The 20,775-nt window shown below is 37.1% G+C and overlaps 1 protein-coding gene across 1 annotated transcript in view; it reads left to right on the top strand.

Annotated features, from left to right (window-relative positions):
• LOC144355127 (N-acetylgalactosamine-6-sulfatase-like) overlaps positions 1-17,895 on the top strand; it is a 28,698-nt gene extending 10,803 nt beyond the window's left edge. The window contains exons 3-10 of the mRNA XM_085500475.1: positions 3,513-3,690; positions 4,365-4,575; positions 5,391-5,655; positions 8,321-8,424; positions 10,311-10,553; positions 12,750-12,871; positions 17,439-17,556; positions 17,691-17,895. Of these exons, the coding sequence (XP_085356601.1) occupies positions 3,513-3,690; positions 4,365-4,575; positions 5,391-5,655; positions 8,321-8,424; positions 10,311-10,553; positions 12,750-12,871; positions 17,439-17,556; positions 17,691-17,777 (1,328 nt within the window). The 3' untranslated portion in view covers positions 17,778-17,895. The remainder of the gene's footprint in view (positions 1-3,512; positions 3,691-4,364; positions 4,576-5,390; positions 5,656-8,320; positions 8,425-10,310; positions 10,554-12,749; positions 12,872-17,438; positions 17,557-17,690) is intronic.
• The last annotated feature ends 2,880 nt before the right edge of the window (positions 17,896-20,775 follow it).

Genomic DNA, 20,775 nt, shown 5'->3' with positions numbered 1-20,775 from the left:
GCAGCATTAGACTTGTTTACACCACCACATGCAGCATTAGACTTGTTTACACCACCACATGCTGCATTAGACTTGTTTACACCACCACATGTTGTATTAGACTTGTTTACACCACCACATGCTGCATTAGGCTTGTTTATACCACCACATGTTGTATTAGGCTTATTTACACCACCACATGCTGCATTAGGCTTGTTTACACCACCACATGCTGCATTAGACTTGTTTACACCACCACATGCTGCATTAGACTTGTTTACACCACCACATGCTGCATTAGACTTGTTTACACCACCACATGCTGCATTCGACTTGTTTACACCACCACATGCTGCATAAGGCTTGTTTACACCACCGCATGCTGCATTAGACTTGTTTACACCACCACATGCTGCATTAGGCTTGTTTATACCACCACATGCTGCATTAGGCTTATTTACACCACCACATGCTGCATTAGGCTTGTTTACACCACCACATGCTGCATTAGGCTTGTTTACACCACCACATGCTGCATTAGGCTTGTTTACACCACCACATGCTGCATTAGGCTTGTTTACACCACCACATGCTGCATTAGGCTTGTTTACACCACCACATGCTGCATTAGGCTTGTTTATACCACCACATGCTGCATTAGGCTTGTTTACACCCCACATGCTGCATTAGGCTTGTTTACACCACCACATGCTGCATTAGGCTTGTTTACACCCCACATGCTGCATTAGGCTTGTTTACACCCCACATGCTGCATTAGGCTTGTTTACAGCATGTTGCATTAGGCTTGTTTACACCACCACATGCTGCATTAAGCTTGTTTACACCACCACATGCTGCATTAGGCTTGTTTACACCCCACATGCTGCATTAGGCTTGTTTACACCACCACATGCTGCATTTGGCTTGTTTACACCACCACATGCTGCATTAGGCTTGTTTACACCACCACATGCTGCATTAGGCTTGTTTATACCACCACATGCTGCATTAGGCTTGTTTACACCACCACATGCTGCATTAGGCTTGTTTACAGCATGTTGCATTAGGCTTGTTTACACCACCACATGCTGCATTATGATTGTTTACACCACCACATGCTGCATTAGGCTTGTTTACACCACCACATGCTGCATTAGGCTTGTTTACACCACCACATGCTGCATTAGGCTTGTTTACACCACCACATGCTGCATTAGGCTTGTTTACACCCCACATGCTGCATTAGGCTTGTTTACACCACCACATGCTGCATTAGGCTTGTTTACACCACCACATGCTGCATTAGGTTTGTTTACACCCCACATGCTGCATTAGGCTTGTTTACACCACCACATGCTGCATTAGGCTGGTTTATACCACCACATGCTGCATTAGGCTTGTTTATAGCACCACATGCTGCATTAGGCTTGTTTTCACCACCACATGCTGCATTAGGCTTGTTTATACCACCACATGCTGCATTAGGCTTGTTTACACCACCACATGCTGCATTCGACTTGTTTACACCACCACATGCTGCATAAGGCTTGTTTACACCACCACATGCTGCATTAGACTTGTTTACACCACCACATGCTGCATTAGGCTTGTTTATACCACCACATGCTGCATTAGGCTTATTTGCACCACCACATGCTGCATTAGGCTTGTTTACACCACCACATGCTGCATTAGGCTTGTTTACACCACCACATGCTGCATTAGGCTTGTTTACACCACCACATGCTGCATTAGGCTTGTTTACACCACCACATGCTGCATTAGGCTTATTTACACCACCACATGCTGCATTAGGCTTGTTTACACCACCACATGCTGCATTAAGCTTGTTTACACCACCACATGCTGCATTAGGTTTGTTTGCACCACCACATGCTGCATTAGGCTTGTTTACACCACCACATGCTGCATTAGGCTTGTTTACACCCCACATGCTGCATTAGGCTTGTTTACACCACCACATGCTGCATTTGGCTTGTTTACACCACCACATGCTGCATTAGGCTTGTTTACACCACCACATGCTGCATTAGGCTTGTTTATACCACCACATGCTGCATTAGGCTTGTTTACACCACCACATGCTGCATTAGGTTTGTTTACAGCATGTTGCATTAGGCTTGTTTACACCACCACATGCTGCATTAGGATTGTTTACACCACCACATGCTGCATTAGGCTTGTTTACACCACCACATGCTGCATTAGGCTTGTTTACACCACCACATGCTGCATTAGGCTTGTTTACACCACCACATGCTGCATTAGGCTTGTTTTGCAGCATGCTGCATTAGGTTTGTTTACACCACCACATGCTGTATTAGGCTTGTTTATACCACCACATGCTGCATTAGGCTTGTTTACACCACCACATGCTGCATTAGGCTTGTTTACACCACCACATGCTGCATTAGGCTTGTTTACAGCATGCTGCATTAGGCTTGTTTACACCAGCACATGCTGCATTAGGCTTGTTTACACCACCACATGCTGCATTAGGCTTGTTTACACCACCACATGCTGCATTAGGCTTGTTTATACCACCACATGCTGCATTAGGCTTGTTTACACCCCACATGCTGCATTAGGCTTGTTTACACCACCACATGCTGCATTAGGCTTGTTTACACCACCACATGCTGCATTAGGCTTGTTTACACCACCACATGCTGCATTAGGCTTGTTTACACCACCACATGCTGCATTAGGCTTGTTTACACCACCACATGCTGCATTAGGCTTGTTTACACCACCACATGCTGCATTAGGCTTGTTTACACCACCACATGCTGCATTAGGCTTGTTTACAGCATGCTGCATTAGGCTTGTTTACACCACCACATGTTGCATTAGGCTTGTTTACACCACCACATGCTGCATTAGGCTTGTTTACACCACCACCTGCTGCATTAGGCTTGTTTACACCACCACATGCTGCATTAGGCTTGTTTACAGCATGCTGCATTAGGCTTGTTTACACCAGCACATGCTGCATTAGGCTTGTTTACACCACCACATGCTGCATTAGGCTTGTTTATACCACCACATGCTGCATTAGGCTTGTTTACACCCCACATGCTGCATTAGGCTTGTTTACACCACCACATGCTGCATTAGGCTTGTTTACACCACCACATGCTGCATTAGGCTTGTTTACACCACCACATGCTGCATTAGGCTTGTTTACACCACCACATGCTGCATTAGGCTTGTTTACACCACCACATGCTGCATTAGGCTTGTTTACACCACCACATGCTGCATTAGGCTTGTTTACACCACCACATGCTGCATTAGGCTTGTTTACAGCATGCTGCATTAGGCTTGTTTACACCACCACATGTTGCATTAGGCTTGTTTACACCACCACATGCTGCATTAGGCTTGTTTACACCACCACCTGCTGCATTAGGCTTGTTTACACCACCACATGCTGCATTAGGCTTGTCTACAGCATGCTGCATTAGGCTTGTTTACATGCTTTACTTAACTCTCTTTTTATTTATTGACAGCAAGAGCAGCACTGATGACTGGACGTCTACCAATTAGAAATGGATTTTATACAACCAATCAACATGCACGTAATGCATATACACCACAAGTAATTGTAGGTGGAATACCGTCAACAGAGATTCTCTTACCAGAGTTGTTACATACAGCTGGTTACAAAAGCAAAATAATCGGCAAATGGTTGGTTTTTAAATTTTGTTGTTTATTTATTATGTTGATACTCATTGCTATGATAACTGCCTCAACACTCGCAGTTAGATACATGTAGGTCACAGTTACTAAAAACCGTGGGTAGAGGAACATTCTATTAAGTATGATGGTCGTTAAATTTCCTGTATAGTAAATTTGGTACATGATAATGATAGTATAATGAATGAAATATAAATACATCCGGTAATTACATTTATATTTTTGTATAGCAACTCTGATGATAAAATAAAATAGCAATTATAACAATATATATTTTGTGTACATATGGGACTCCTTTTTGTGCTAATTTGGGTTCCCCCCTCTTTAATATTGGGGATTCAGGAAGCTTAATATGAGGTTAACGCAATCCCTGAATACAGCCCTTGACTCTGTTGAGTATCAACCATCTCTATTAAACTGCAACATGTAACGTCAACAATTCAGACTTGCTTCTAAATATTAAACCGCAACATGTAACGTCAACAATTCAGACTTCTAAATAGTTCAGGAACTGAGCTTTTGAATCTTACGGTGAAAATTTAAATTCAAACTAATTTTTTTGGTAAACTGTCACATTTGTGTCATGTACATGTTATTTTTACATGATCAAATTAAATTCTAACTGACTGTTTCTCACTAGCTCATACTATAACTGTACCATACAGGCACCTGGGACAACAGCCGCAATACTTGCCATTCAACCGTGGTTTTGACGAAGTTTTTAGTGCACCTAACTGCCATTTTGGACCATTCAATAACGTTAATACTCCTAATATACCAATCTATAAAAATAATGTAATGGCTGGCAGGTTCTATGAAGACTTTACGATAAACAAAACAAGTGGAGAGTCCAATTTAACTCAGTTGTACATTGAGGTGGGTGTAGTCTATGCTTGAGTTGTCTCAATAGAAAAATAATGGACATTTTGATGATCCAGTATACATTAAAGATGGATATGCGCAAATATGTTATATTATTCTCCCATCAATAAGCATCACTGAATTATTGCATCTAATGAAAAGGAATACACATAATAAACAACTGTGATTATGATATTATTTTTACTACAAATTTCCTTAAAACTGTTTACAACATACATGTATCTATAATCAAAATTATGTGTCATTCAGAATTGACATTATTTGAATAATAATATCAAAAAAAATTACAAAGAAATCAACTTGGATTTTAAGATTTTTGGGTTGAAAAATAATATATTTCTTATTGTAAATAACTTTCCAGTCATGGTAAACTATTTGAAATAATTTATAGTTTCTAAAGACATTCACATTAGTACTAAGTGTAGAATGTTAAGTATGATCAGAGGTACATTACATGGTTTTTGCAACTACGGTTACATGATACCAAGATCCCGTTTCAATCTCGCTCTCACATAAGCATTCCAACTCAGAAAAATGCGCGAATGCGCATGCCCGAAGTAACTAGGATACTGGGATGTCCAGGTGGATCAAAATAGCTGTTCACGATATGGCGGATTACGATAACTATATTTTCTGTACATTTTCGAGTCTCTCTATCTACGAGATGAGACTTGAATGGGATCTTGGCATGATGTCACCATACAGTACTATGTGCGTTGCAAACCCCAAGTACCTCTGGTATGACCTTTGACATGCTCATTTGCAGAGATCGAGAAAGAGATCTCACAAGGTTTTATCTCTATTTGCAGGAGGCATTATCATTCATAGAGTCAAAATCTTCCAACAATGAGTCTTTCTTCTTGTACTGGACACCTGACGCAACACATGAACCTATCTATGCATCAAAAATGTTTCTTGGTACCAGTGAACGTGGTGTTTATGGTGATGCTGTGCGAGAACTTGACTACGGTGTGGGACAAATTGTCAATAAACTGAAAGAATTGAAGATTGATAGAAATACATTTGTATTTTTCACATCGGACAATGGTGCAGCAACATATGCGAAGTTAACAGGTATGTGATCTCTAGGGTGGCACACACTGACAGTTATCTTACATGACACATGTAAACAGGTATGTGTTCTCTAGGGTGGCACACACTAACAGTTATCCTACATGACTCATGTAAACAGGTATGTGTTCTCTAGTGTGGCACACACTGACAGTTATCTTACGTGACTTATGTAAACAGGTATGTGTTCTCTAGGGTGGCACACACTGACAGTTATCTTACATGACTCATGTAAACAGGTATGTGTTCTCTAGGGTGGCACACACTGACAATTATCTTACATGACACATGTAAACAGGTATGTGTTCTATAGGGTGGCACACACTGACAGTTATCTTACATGACACATGTAAACAGGTATGTGTTCTCTAGTGTGGCACACACTGACAGTTATCTTACATGACTCATGTAAACAGGTATGTGTTCTCTAGTGTGGCACACACTGACAGTTATCTTACATGACTCATGTAAACAGGTATGTGTTCTCTAGTGTGGCACACACTGACAGTTATCTTACATGACATATGTAAACAGGTATGTGTTCTCTAGGGTGGCACACACTGACAGTTATCTTACATGACTCATGTAAACAGGTATGTGTTCTCTAGTGTGGCACACACTGACAGTTATCTTACATGACACTTGTAAACAGGTATGTGTTCTCTAGGGTGGCACACACTGACAGTTATCTTACATGACTCATGTAAACAGGTATGTGTTCTCTAGTGTGGCACACACTGACAGTTATCTTACATGACACATGTAAACATGTATGTGTTCTCTAGTGTGGCACGCACTGACAGTTATCTTACATGACACATGTAAACATGTATGTGTTCTCTAGTGTGGCACGCACTGACAGTTATCTTACATGACTCATGTAAACAGGTATGTGTTCTCTAGTGTGGCACACACTGACAGTTATCTTACATGACACATGTAAACAGGTATGTGTTCTCTAGGGTGGCACACACTGACATTTATCTTACATGACTCATGTAAACAGGTATGTGTTCTCTAGGGTGGCACACACTGACAGTTATCCTACATGACTCATGTAAACATGTATGTGTTCTCTAGGGTGGCACACACTGACAGTTATCTTACATGACACATGTAAACAGGTATGTGTTCTCTAGGGTGGCACACACTGACAGTTATCTTACATGACACATGTAAACAGGTATGTGTTCTCTAGTGTGGCATGCACTGACAGTTATCTTACATGACACATGTAAACATGTATGTGTTCTCTAGTGTGGCACGCACTGACAGTTATCTTACATGACTCATGTAAACAGGTATGTGTTCTCTAGTGTGGCACACACTGACAGTTATCTTACATGACTCATGTAAACAGGTATGTGTTCTCTAGGGTGGCACACACTGACAGTTATCTTACATGACACATGTAAACGGGTATGTGTTCTCTAAGGTGGCACACACTGACAGTTATCTTACATGACACATGTACACAGGTATGTGTTCTCTAGGGTGGCACACACTGACAGTTATCTTACATGGCACATGTAAACAGGTATGTGTTCTCTAGGGTGGCACACACTGACAGTTATTATACCTGACTCATGTAAACAGGTATGTGTTCTCCAGGGTGGCACACACTGACAGTTATCTTACATGACACATGTAAACAGGTATGTGTTCTCTAAGGTGGCACACACTGATAGTTATCTTACATGACACATGTAAACAGGTATGTGTTCTCTAGTGTGGCACACACTGACAGTTATCTTACATGACACATGTAAACAGGTATGTGTTCTCTAGTGTGGCACACACTGACAGTTATCTTACATGACACATGTAAACATGTATGTGTTCTCTAGGGTGGCACACACTGACAGTTATCTTACATGACTCATGTAAACAGGTATGTGTTCTCTAGGGTGGCACACACTGACAATTATCTTACATGACACATGTAAACAGGTATGTGTTCTATAGGGTGGCACACACTGACAGTTATCTTACATGACACATGTAAACAGGTATGTGTTCTCTAGGGTGGCACACACTGACAGTTATCTTACATGACACATGTAAACAGGTATGTGTTCTCTAGGGTGGCACACACTGACAGTTATCTTACATGACACATGTAAACAGGTATGTGTTCTCTAGGGTGGCACACACTGACAGTTATCTTACATGACACATGTAAACAGGTATGTGTTCTCTAGGGTGGCACACACTGACAGTTATCTTACATGACACATGTAAACAGGTATGTGTTCTCTAGGGTGGCACACACTGACAGTTATCTTACATGACACATGTAAACAGGTATGTGTTCTCTAGGGTGGCACACACTGACAGTTATCTTACATGACTCATGTAAACAGGTATGTGTTCTCTAGTGTGGCACGCACTGACAGTTATCTTACATGACACATGTAAACAGGTATGTGTTCTCTAGGGTGGCACACACTGACAGTTATCTTACATGACACATGTAAACTGGTATGTGTTCTCTAGTGTGGCACACACTGACAGTTATCTTACATAACACATGTAAACAGATAACTCAATGTAAACAGGTATGTGTTCTCTAGGGTGGCACTGACAGTTCAGTGTACAACTGCATGCACATGATTTGTATAATATCTTGTGGTGTTTTATTGCTTGAATTTATTTTGCTGGATTTCAGGTGGTAGTAATGGGCCATTCCTGTGTGGTAAGGAGACAACATTTGAAGGTGGAATGAGAGAACCTGCAATAGCCTGGTGGCCAGGAAAATTCAAAGCTGGACAGGTGATTATTGAATTTTGTTTATGTATTACCTTTTGTTTCAAGAGTGTATAATTTGGTTTACCAAATTAATGAAAAAAATATTGGATGGCGACAGTTGCTGTAATCGATTTTTTTGATTGGAAATAGTTGTAAATGTAATATAAAGTATGGCAAAAATCATAAAATTCTGTATGTAATTTGTCGGCTGTTTTAAAGGTAATATGTTGTACCAATGTTGATGTGTGTGTGTGTGTGTTAAGTCTTGTTGCATTGATATTTCAAGAGTCACTGGCTGGATTGGAATCAAACACTATAGACAGCTACATTATAATGAACACAAGATCTTGTTACATTTTGGTACAATTCCATGCAAGTTAATTACTAGGTAATATGTAATTAATCAGTTTTAGCATTTTGTTTGCACGAATGCATGGAAACTTGGTACATGTTTGCTGTTTGTGAGGATCATTATCTGATAGCAATTAATGTGTGCATAATAATAGGCTAATTTGCATACTAGTTTGTTTTCAACAGCTGTATCATAACAGCAGCTTACTCCAATGGGAAACTTGGTACTTGCATGATAAAAGTTCTAATTAATCTGCTTACTTAATTTACATTACTATTTTTATTTTGTTACCTTGTCTGTATCATTCTAGAAGAAGGTTAAGATATATGAAGGAAAATGTCTTGTTGTTGTTGCTGTTTGTTGTTGACTAAGTTTTATCCAATTTTGTTCAAACTTAGATATTATATTAACCACTGTGAGCCCTTGGCCAATTTTAGTTATAGTCTGTGTTCTATGTATATTTTCCAGGAAATTGGTTAAATTTTACTCTCAAATTTTTATTTTGTCGTTACTATAACTCAAACAAAAATTTTTTATCTGAGCATCTTCAAATTTAGGCTTCTTATTAATCATTATGAAATGTCAACCAAGGTCAATTTTGGCGTAACTAGCAAGTTCAATTTTCAAGATATTTGTTGAAATTTGGCAGAAATTTGTTTGATGTAGTAATAAGGGGACAGATTAACTGAATAAACTGAATATAGTCTTCCCGCTATTTTCAATTCCTGCTAGTATTTTATTTTGCTTAATATATTACTGCATTATTATTCTGGAGCTTTTATTACAATTCATGTTATAATATTCTATAATAAACATTGAGATTAATAATTTAAAAGTACATGTAGGAGCACTGCTAGTATTTTCTTGCAAAATGTTGCTTAGATATGTTGCTGTACTATTAATATTTAAGAGCTATTATACAATTCATGTTATATTATTCTATATGGAACATTGTGATTAATATAGTTCATGTTTTAATCGATGAATTTGGTTAATATTTTTCTTGGAAAATTGTGTTGAGACATGTTACCATTGTTAGGAATTTGTATACAGATTAATAAAGTATATGTAGTATTATTTGATCAACATGTATAGTATATCATTTTTTTGCAATTATGATTTTTTTTGTAAAATATTTCATATCTAAATGTTAGTCACTTAGTTTTCATGCAAAATGTTTAGATATATTATTGCATTGTTTCATGACTTTTATACTCACTTTTGGTATACAAAAAAAGTATTGTGCATTTTTAGATTGTATCCATCCATTCATTTGTTCCATAATCTTTATTCTTAATGGACAAGATTGTAATAGTTATGTTTTTATTGGTATCAGTTTAATCAAATGAAATGAAACCGCAATGTACATGCAATTTGTTTGTGTTGATTAATATTGATTATCAATTGAATATGCTTAACTTATTTGATCATTGGGAAACATACATGGAACATGCAGTCATGCAGAAATATAATAATATCAGCTTTGACTTCCTATTTAAACTTGTAGTTTGTGAAACTATTGAAGATTTTTGACCATATATCACATAATTCCACACAGGTGAGCCATCAGCTGGGAACTATAATGGATTTATTCACCACTGCTTTGGACATAGCAGGTGTGACACTACCAACTGATCGTATCATTGATGGTACTTCACTACTGCCAGCCCTTGTTAATGGGAAAATTGATAGCAACAAGACCATTTTCTTCTATCGTGGTGATGAACTGATGGCAGCAAGACATGGTCTCTATAAAGCTCACTTCTGGACATGGACAAACTCGGAAGAAGAATTTAAGCGGGTAATAGAATTTATAATCAATTAAACTGTGGTTCAGAGTACCTGGAATCATGTTGTATGCACATATGTATGGTGTGTATTGAGTTCCTAGAATCATGTTGAATACAAATGAATGGTGTACATTGAGTTCCCAGAATCATACTAAGTTTTTAGCTTTGATGTTGACTTTGTCGAGCGGAGCTTATCATATGAGTGATTGTCCGTCGTCGTCCGTGTAATTGTTTTACTTTTTAGTCCCAGTTCGGACGCAGTCAGAAAACGGGGGCTCATGTTTTGACCTCCATGCGTTCGTCCATGTGTCCGTCCGTGCGTGCGTCTGTGCGTGCGTCCGGACCTGTATCTTAGAAATGCCTGGACCAATCACAATCAAACTTCACACATGCATCATACATGATATTATACATATGCACGTCAATTTGTTTCACGATCTGATTCAAGATGGCCAAATGGCGGCCATTTTTGTGCTAAAAATCATCAAAATCAAAAAATTTTCAGCTGTTTACAGATGAATTTTGTTCAAACCTTGTATATACGTTGGACATTATAGGGCCTTGATGTACATCATTTTGTTTTACGATCTGATTCAAGATGGCCGAATGGCGGCTATTTTTGTGCTAAAAAATCCTAATAATCAAGCTTTTCTCGGCTGTTTACAGATGGATTTTGTTCAAACTTGGTATATACATTTGAGATTATAGGACCTTGATGCAAATAACTTGTTTTTCAGATAAGATTCTGGTGGCCATTTTGTTTTAATGAATGTGGTTCTTGTGCCATATCTCTGACTTGCTTTCACTGATTATGTTCAAATTTTGAATATTTATTGTACATCATGTCATAGATAGACAGATATATTGGTTTGACGATCCTATTCAAAATGGCAAATGGTGGCCATTTTTGTGCTAAAAAATCATCAAATATCAAGCATTTCTGGCATTTATGGATAGATTCTGTTAAAACTTGGTACATATATTAGACATTACAGGTTCTTGATGCACATCATTTATTTTTCAGATCGGATTCAAAATGGCTGTCTGGCGGCCATTTTGTTTTAATGAATGGGCTTCTAGACCCATATCTTCGACTTGTTTTGACTGATTATGTTCAAATTTTAAATATTCATCATACATCATGTCATAGATAAACAGATATATTGGTTTGACGATCCTATTCAAAATGGCCAAATGATGGTGATTTTTGTGCTAAAAAATCATCAAATATCAAGCTTTTCTGGCATTTATAAATGGATTTCGTTCAAACTTGGTACATACATTAGACATTATGGGTTCCTGATGCACGTCATTTTATTTTTCAGATTGGATTGGGCTTCTAGAGCCATATTTCTTAAATGCTTTGACTGATTATATATTCAAATTTTATATATTCGTTATACATCATGTTATATATATACATGTATTCAAAATGGCTGATTTTGAATGCTGTTCTAGAGAAATATCTCTCAATATGGACCAGTACTTGTTTGACGATCATATACAAATATCAATCATTTTAATGTTAAAAACATCATATTCCTGACATGGCTATATTACTATAAATAAAACTATATATCTTAAATTTGATAACTAATGGGGACTGTGCCATGCATGGCTTGTTTGACTTCTTCTTGAAAAATACAAGCATGAATGCTTTGATACTTGGTATATATGTACCTTGGATAGACCTCTCTTAGGTTTGTTCATTTCATGATGATATCTTCAATTCTCTAATTTTGGTGAATATTTTTGTCAATTTTGGTAAAAAGTGATATATTCGACTTCTTCTTAAGAACCGCAAGTCCAATTGCTTTGATATTACATAGGTACTACATGTGGTCCTGTCTCAGATTTGTTAATTTCGTGGTGATATCTTCAATTATCTAATTTTGATGATTATTTTTGTCATTTTCGGTGAAAAGTGATATTTTTGACTTCTTGTTGAAAACAGCAAGTCCCATTGCTTTGATACTATACATATTGTTCATTTTCTAATGATATCTTCTGTTCTTTAATTGAAATGTGCATTGCTAACCGCGGAGCTATCTCAGTCGACAGAATGCTTATTTCAAGTTTAAAGGTTGTAGCTAATGTGAATTGGCACATTTTAAATGTCACAAAATTGTTTTGATTGAAATTTTATACACTTGTAATGATCATAAGCATCATGATTAGAAGTATTAACTGTTCTTTGTATCATATAGGGAACAAACTTCTGTCCAGGGCAAGAAATTGATGGTGTGACTACTCACAATCAGACCGACTACACTGCAGAGCCACTGTTATTTCATATTGGTAGAGATCCTGGTGAAAAATATAAAATAAAGCAAGTAAATTTTATTTATTTTGTGACTAAATGACTTTTACATAGCTGGAGTTCAGGAATTGAATCATCAAAACCTTCTTAACCAGTTTGACTTTTCCAGTTTGACTTCAGACTTCTATGTTAAACGTCAGATTGGGCTATGGTAATTCATGGTACATGGACTTGCTTCGGTGGCGAAATCTCAAGCAGCAACATCCGTAGAGATATTCTGATCCACTTTAAATACCGACTATAACACCATAGTCAATTTTGTCATTCATTGATTGGTCAATAACCCTTCATTCATCACCCTGATACTCATCCAGAGCACATAACACATCCCACTTTAAGATACCTCTTTGTGTCGTGTCAAAACATTTTTTTCTATGCTATAGACAAGAGCCATTGCTCGAAACGTCTAGCTATTTTTATTAGTTACTTAGGACTACAATCACCAAATATTATCTAGTGTCAAATGTGCCTAACTCTGGGCTATAAAACCTACCTCTTATTGTGGTCCATTATTTATAGTATGATAATAATAAAATAATTACATTTCTCGTGTACACATGTGATCTGTTATAATAAATAGATACTTAATTACAACATGTAATTAATTAGTCTCCGTTCGGATGCAGTCCGAAAACGGGGACTTATGTTTTGACCTCCGTGCGTGCGTCTGTGCGTGCGTCCGGCCCTGTATCTTAGAAATGCCTGGACCAATCACAATCAAACTTAACACATACATCATATATGATATTATACATATGCACGTCAATTTGTTTCACGTTCTGATTCAAGGTGGCCGAATGGCGGCCATTTTTGTGCTAAAAATCATCAAAATCAAGCATTTCTTGGGTGTTTACAGATGGATTTTGTTCAAACTTAGTATATACATTAGACATTATAGGACCTTGATGCACATCATTTTGTTTTATGATCTGATTCAAGATGGCCGATTGGCGGCTATTTTTGTGCTGAAAAATCCTAAAAATCAAGCATTTCTCGGCTGTTTACAAATGAATTTTGTTCAAACTCGATATATTCATTTGACATTATGGGACCTTGAAAATAATTTTGTTTTTCAGATAAGATTCAAAATGACCAACTGGCGGCCATTTTGTTTCAATGAATGTGGTTCTCGTGCCATATCTCTGACTTGCTTTCCCTGATTATGTTCAAATTTTAAATATTCATTATACATCATGTCATAGATAAACAGTTACATTGGTTTGACAATCCTATTCAAAATGGCCGAATGGTGGTCATTTTTGTGCTAAAAAATCATCAAATATCAAGCATTTCTGGCATTTATGGATGGATTTCGTTCAAACTTGGTACATACATTAGACATTACGGGTTCCTGATGCACGGCATTTTTTCTTCAGATTGGATTCAAAATGGCTGACTGGCGGCCATTTTGTTTTAATGATTGGGCTTATAGAGCCTACTCTTAAATGCTTTGACTGATTATATTCAAATTTTATATATTCGTTATATATCATGTGATATATATACATGTATTCAAAATGGCTGATTTTGAATGCTGTTCCAGAGCAATATCTCTAAATATGGACAAGTACTTGTTTGATAATCAGGTACAAATGTCAATCATTTTAATGTTAAAAAACCATATTTCTGACATGGTTATATTCCAGCTATATTACTATAAACAAAACTATATTTCTTAAATTTAATAACTAACGGGGACTGTGCCATGCATGGCTTGTTTTCATATATTATGACCAAAACACCTTGTGCCATCAGCCAAGGAAGGTTCTCAAAGACCATGGTAGACCTAACCAAAATCATAAGTCTATCAAGCACCCCAAACATTTTAACAGTGGTTCTCACAAATTATTTGTATTATGCAAATCTTGTGTTAAATGGTGGATCTGAATGTGAAGGATGCATTATATATACTTAGACATCAAACATTGTTTGTGGTTTGCAATATACAGGACGATTTCATTCGCAAGTGCTTCCAATTTGTCTCTGCTTTGCTCAGTTGGTGTTTACAAAGATGTGCAAGGCAATTTATGCCATTGGTATTTTCACCCATCTGAAAATATACAACTGGTTTTATCATCATGCATCACAGAAAACCTTCAGTACACACTGTTACTTAGGGAATAGTGTTTGTTCAACAATGAGCAATCTCAGTTAGACTCCATAGTCTACTATATTTAAGTAGAGAAATAGACACCTATTAGACACTGACACCTACCACCTCGCACAAAATGTTAACTGTAAAAAGCTTGTACAACACTGCATACCAGATCTCACCTTTAGTTGTTCCCTATCCGGAAATTTTTGTATTCTTAACAGCTACAGAAAACCTATAGTTTGGTGGCCATCCCTGACCCATCCCTGTTAGTCAAAGTCATTATACTCCAATCATCTTGATCTTGCCAGTAACTGGGTGGGCTCTATATCACTAGTCAAATATATCAACTGAGAGGAGTGGTTAAATGACAGAGTAATTCTAGTAATAAGTTACAATACCTACCCCAATAAGAGATACACGGTCACTATCACTCAGCAATCTTGCAGTTAAGATTCTTTCTAGTGTTCTCAACATAATGTTGCATATCAAGAGGAATAGAAATTACAGAGTAGACAACAAGTCAGACTCTGTGATCAGGTTCGATGGCAGAGAGTGGCAGATCTCATCACAGATCACCACAGCACTGCTCAATTTCTGGCTAGAAATGTTGATCGATCTATTTGCTACAGCAATTACCACCAAAATACTGGTACTTGTGACACACACTTCATTCCATGTCTAGCATTGATCACAATGTCCATCAGTTTAAACAATCTAGCTGTTTATGCATTCTCTCCCTTTCTAGCTCCGCTGTCAACTTTGTCAAGCGGAGCTTATCATATGAGTGATTGTCCGGCGTCTGTGTCAACTTTTTACTTTTCCAACGTCTTCTTCAATACAATTCTTATTGCTTTGATACTTAGTATATATGTATCTTGGGCAGACCTCTTTTAGATTTGTTCATTTTCTGATGATACCTTCAGTTCTCAAATTGAAATGTACATTGTTAACAGCCCAGAGGCTGCTTGTTCCTGATTCTGTCACTATTCAGAAAACTGATCTATACATCAATGACACTGATAGCACGGTTTTGGGTAAGTCCTGTAGTCTCTAAAATAGCATGTGACGAGACGACCCCACAATGCACCGTTATGGACAATCCCACACAATGATGTGTCTGTAATACTAGTGCTGTGTTATATAAACCCTCATCTTCAAACTGGCACCTTTGCCCTGTGCACACTCATTTGCACTGTTATCATTGCACATAGGTCATCTAGCTCGCTCAGTCAAAACTATTCATTTGCAAAGCTGAAGGGAAACATACATTGCTAGCCAGCTGCACCAGATAGTCTAGATGTGACCTGGAAATCATTAATAGGTTTGCATACACAATGCAGACACTACAGGAGTCATATACAACACAAATGCACAATTTGCGGTCTTCGGGAAACCTTTGTTGTTTTTCCACAGGGTCACTATATACCATGTACAGGCAGCTGGACACTGGAAATAACACAACACTTTCATTTCATATCTACTCAAGATGGCTGACTCGATCCATATATTAGTTCACTTAACAGCAATATACCTGTTTCCCCCGCTTATGACGTTTACATATCTCAGCTTATCCGTTATGGCAGAGCATGTAGTATGTATTCTGATTTTTTTACAACGACATCATCTTCTCTGTTTTAAACTATTAAGTCAAGGGTTTATAAGAGAAAGACTGATCTTGTCATTTAAAAAGTTCTATGGCAAGTATCATCAGCTGGCGGACAAGTATCATGTTTCTATGAAACAGATGGTAATAGAAGCGCTGGATGTCAATTGTCTTGCACGAGGATGACCTAAAAAGTCATTGGTGCCACATGTGGAGCAGGATGTGCTCACTCTTTTCGAAACACCTGACATTATCTCTTGGCTTGTGCCTTGAGGTCCATGTATCTCTCTCACCGACTTGACAGTGTGTTGTTTATTTGTTTGTGTGTCCCCTGTGTGTTCTCGGATTTGTAAATATTGCCTTTTGACATTGATTGTTTGGATTATAGTTGGGTATTGTTGCTTGGATTTTAAATAACAACCTTGTATGTGTTTTTTTCATATGCTTGTTCTTGAAGCTATAAAATAGTATTGTAAAAAATTAGCACTATGCACAGGATACTCCGTTGTTTGTATTCATATTTGTTTGTTAGACAATATCAAACTATATCCAAATAATAATAATAGCGATGATATAAACTAGAAGCTGCATTAGAATGTTACATTGTTTATTAATTCATTGCCCATCACACCTCTCCAGGCACATTTTGTGATCGCCATCCTGTGCAGAGTAAAAGGAGCGAGCTGATATGCAAGTGGTTTTACCTATGATGCCCTGCTCATTGCTAAGCAACCAAGGATCGAACCATTACAAATTCTAAGTGGAGGCTTGAATATGCTGATTAGACCCTTATTTTTCAATATAAGTAGTTGGCAGTGATTTCAAATTTACATCTCCCACATTACAATATGTATTTTATTTCTTTTATGATTTTTCAGCTCCAAAAAAGCTGAATATAAGGCAGCAATGCAACCCATCTCTCAGGCTGTTGCTGATCACAGGAAAAATTTGGTTCCTGGTGAACCACAGTTAAACATGTGTGATACAGCTGTACAGGTGAGTGTCACAGGAATTACTTAGTACATGGTGAAACACAGTAGAACATGTGTAGTACAGATGAGTGTCACAGGAATCACACATGTGAAACACGTGTGGTATTGTTGTGCAAGAGTTGTTTTACTTTATTGCAGAATTGGGCACCTGTTGGGTGTGAGAAACTTGGTCAGTGTCTGAAGATACCTCCATCTAATCCCAAGAAGTGCACCTGGCCACACTAGCGGAATTTACATCATTAGTTTTTAACTCTTGTGACCAAATTTTGTGCAATAATATTTTGTTTTACACTCGCAGTGTTATGTTCATTGCTGCTTCCCAATAAAGTAGTTCTTCAATATCTGCAATATGTAATCAAAACACAATGAAAAATTGTGGAAAATACCAACTGTCACTGAAAACTGTCACAGCCAAACAAACAATTTTGGCAAGATTAAGCCAACCGCTGATAAAATTTGGTCGAATTGCTTACGAAACCGAATTACACGAAGAACCTAGAATACTTTCTAGAGGTTTTTGAAACTGAAAAAGTCATCTAACTGTAAGGTCGTCGCTGATTGGATCCTGAGTTGGATAACTATTTTGGTACTCATTACTCGTATTCAAGATTGCTGCTCCCATATAGTAAATATCCGCAAATTGATCACACGGATTAAATCGTATCGTTTTAGTATAACTCTATGTCCTGCCAGGCTGAAGAGTGTTACCGAAAACAATTCGGCTTAATCATTCAGCTTCCAAATCACTAAGCGTCTTGCTAGCGAATGACTGTGTTATACCCTGAATTTAGAGATTTTTGCTAGTTTTTGGTTAGTTATCCACAAATCTTATTGCAGTTGCTGCATGTATGTATTATGGGACTCTTTATTGTCCTGATGAACAATGGGCAGATGATCAGATCAGAAACCAGATGTATATGCTCACCATGAATGAACAAATGTTGTGTTTTATGTTCTCTGACAATGGTGTCAAAATTAGAATAATAATACTTTCAATCACAACACATAAATAATTCCATTTACATTATGTTATGCAATCATATATTAAGGAATATCTCGTAATATAAAACTGCAATATCTATTTTTTTTAAACTAGTAGTGATCGTTGCGCATTTCACCATGCAAGTAAATTTGGAGTATGCAATCATTTCCAATAGAAATATGCAATCCACCAGTCAAAAATTTGCAATGTTGCGATTTCTTACTTTAACCTTCAGTGTTTATAGGTACTCTGAATATCGCTGGTAGGGCTTCAATTTGCACTTGTTGAAGGCAAGTTTTAAATTTAAATTGTACATGCTAAATGCAGTGTTCAATCACATCAACGTTTTTTTAGGCACAAGTGTGAGCAGGTACTCGCAGCTTCCTGGAGTGAACGTCGAGCTCACCTACCTCAAGAACATAAAAAATATATAGGCTGATTTTTGCTTCAACTCAATGATTTATCATAAGTGTAATAGACATATTCAATACATGACTTGTTTAGAGCACTTCTGTTTGAGTTGAATTGCTCATCTATCATTGGGATTATAACTAGCATCTGTTCCAAAATATAATTCAGGTTTAAAAATCGACATTAGCAATGGCTAAGGAACATATTAATTGCTCTCTGATTCATAACCTCATTTTTACATTTGACAGTGAATCTGTTTAAAATATGGTTAGGCTGATTGGCTATCAAACACAGTAATCATTGATGATGATGTAGAAGGTGCGACAAATGCTTGCTACACTGACCAAGACTTGTTTGTTATTCCATTGTATTATATTTATAAAAAGAAAGTAGCCATAAAACGCGTGAAGTTTAGGTTGTGCATATACGTAGCATATTTCTGTTTCATATTTTGTTTACTATTTGTTAAAGCACTGCTCCTTATGTTGAATTTGATATTAGGTGTGAAATAATATTTTCTTTTGACAAATTAGTTCTTACTACTTGACAATTGTTGAGTAAGCATGATGTGAACATGCATCCATGTTAAGGATTCCTTTCTTCTGAATGCGCTACAGGTAACCATAGCCATGTATACTGATTGCAGCGACTAGTAGTATCATTCTTGTGTGTCCATATCAGAGGTATATATTATCTTTTATTGGCTATGAACTCTGACAACTTCAAGCTTACTATAACGTTTCAGTATACCATTCAAACGAAAAAATACTATGGTTGTTTGTAGCTGATACATTAATGTAGTATCTCATATTCACCAATTGAGAGGGTATTTATCGGCATTTCAAAGCAAACTTTGTGTTTAACTTTTAAACATTGTACCATGCAATTAATTCGATGTTCCGCGGATGCTAACAATTACAATCACTCAGGACGAGGAGATTTGATTGCACACCTATTAACATCACCCGGCAGCCATATGTATGAACCAAATTGGGCAATTAGAAAATACGGCGTTCAACGCCGCATATGTTCCTGTCAGGACTTGAAATCGACCGGTAAATATAACTCTGTTTTGTTAAAAAACAAGTGCATAGAGATTCAATTATACAGTATGAATCTATGGAGAGTATAATAACAAATTTTGAAATTTACAATGTAAAACACAAGCTATTACATATTTAAAAAATACACGCAACGTTTTGTTTGACACAATGTTTCTGTTTGCTCCGATTTCGCGATTATGCTATAGTAACACTGAAATCATATACGGATAATCCTGATTTTAATTTGATAACCCCAGGTAATTTAAGTGTGTATCGTTGACTGGGAGTGGAAATGTCCAACATTTAATACTGGCCAAACTATTCGAGAATGAGTACAATCATGTAATTTTCAAAATTGTTTCAACACGTATATATATTCTACGAGGGATGTTGAGATTAAGGTAGTGACAAGAAAATGTTTGTCCAATATTTTTTTTTAATTTCGTCGGGGTGCTATTTGGATGTTTGAACAAAACAAAAACTACAATACATTAAGTCATTATTAAGTAGTTTCTGTTTAAAACTTGACGTCTATCATCTGTGTAAAAGTGTTATTTGTTTTTAACCACTATTACAATCATTGTATCTACCAACAAACTTTTAAATGTTATGGTTAGCAGTTCTCTACAAAATCTTTAAATAGTTTAGTAAAAATAAAACAATGACAGCACATCCTTAGAATCCAATTCAAGGCACAGATCTATATGATGTATGAAGTATGAAGCAGAATAATCAGATTCTGTAGACTCCTTTATCGCAAAGTCAACCGGATATATCTTTGCAATAT

Source organism: Saccoglossus kowalevskii, chromosome 6, assembly GCF_978046115.1.
Source record: "Saccoglossus kowalevskii chromosome 6, keSacKowa6.1, whole genome shotgun sequence".
NCBI classification, from domain to species: Eukaryota; Metazoa; Hemichordata; class Enteropneusta; family Harrimaniidae; genus Saccoglossus; species Saccoglossus kowalevskii.
Note: the sequence above shows the minus strand (reverse complement) of the source record. Positions and strands in the feature narration are given on the sequence as shown.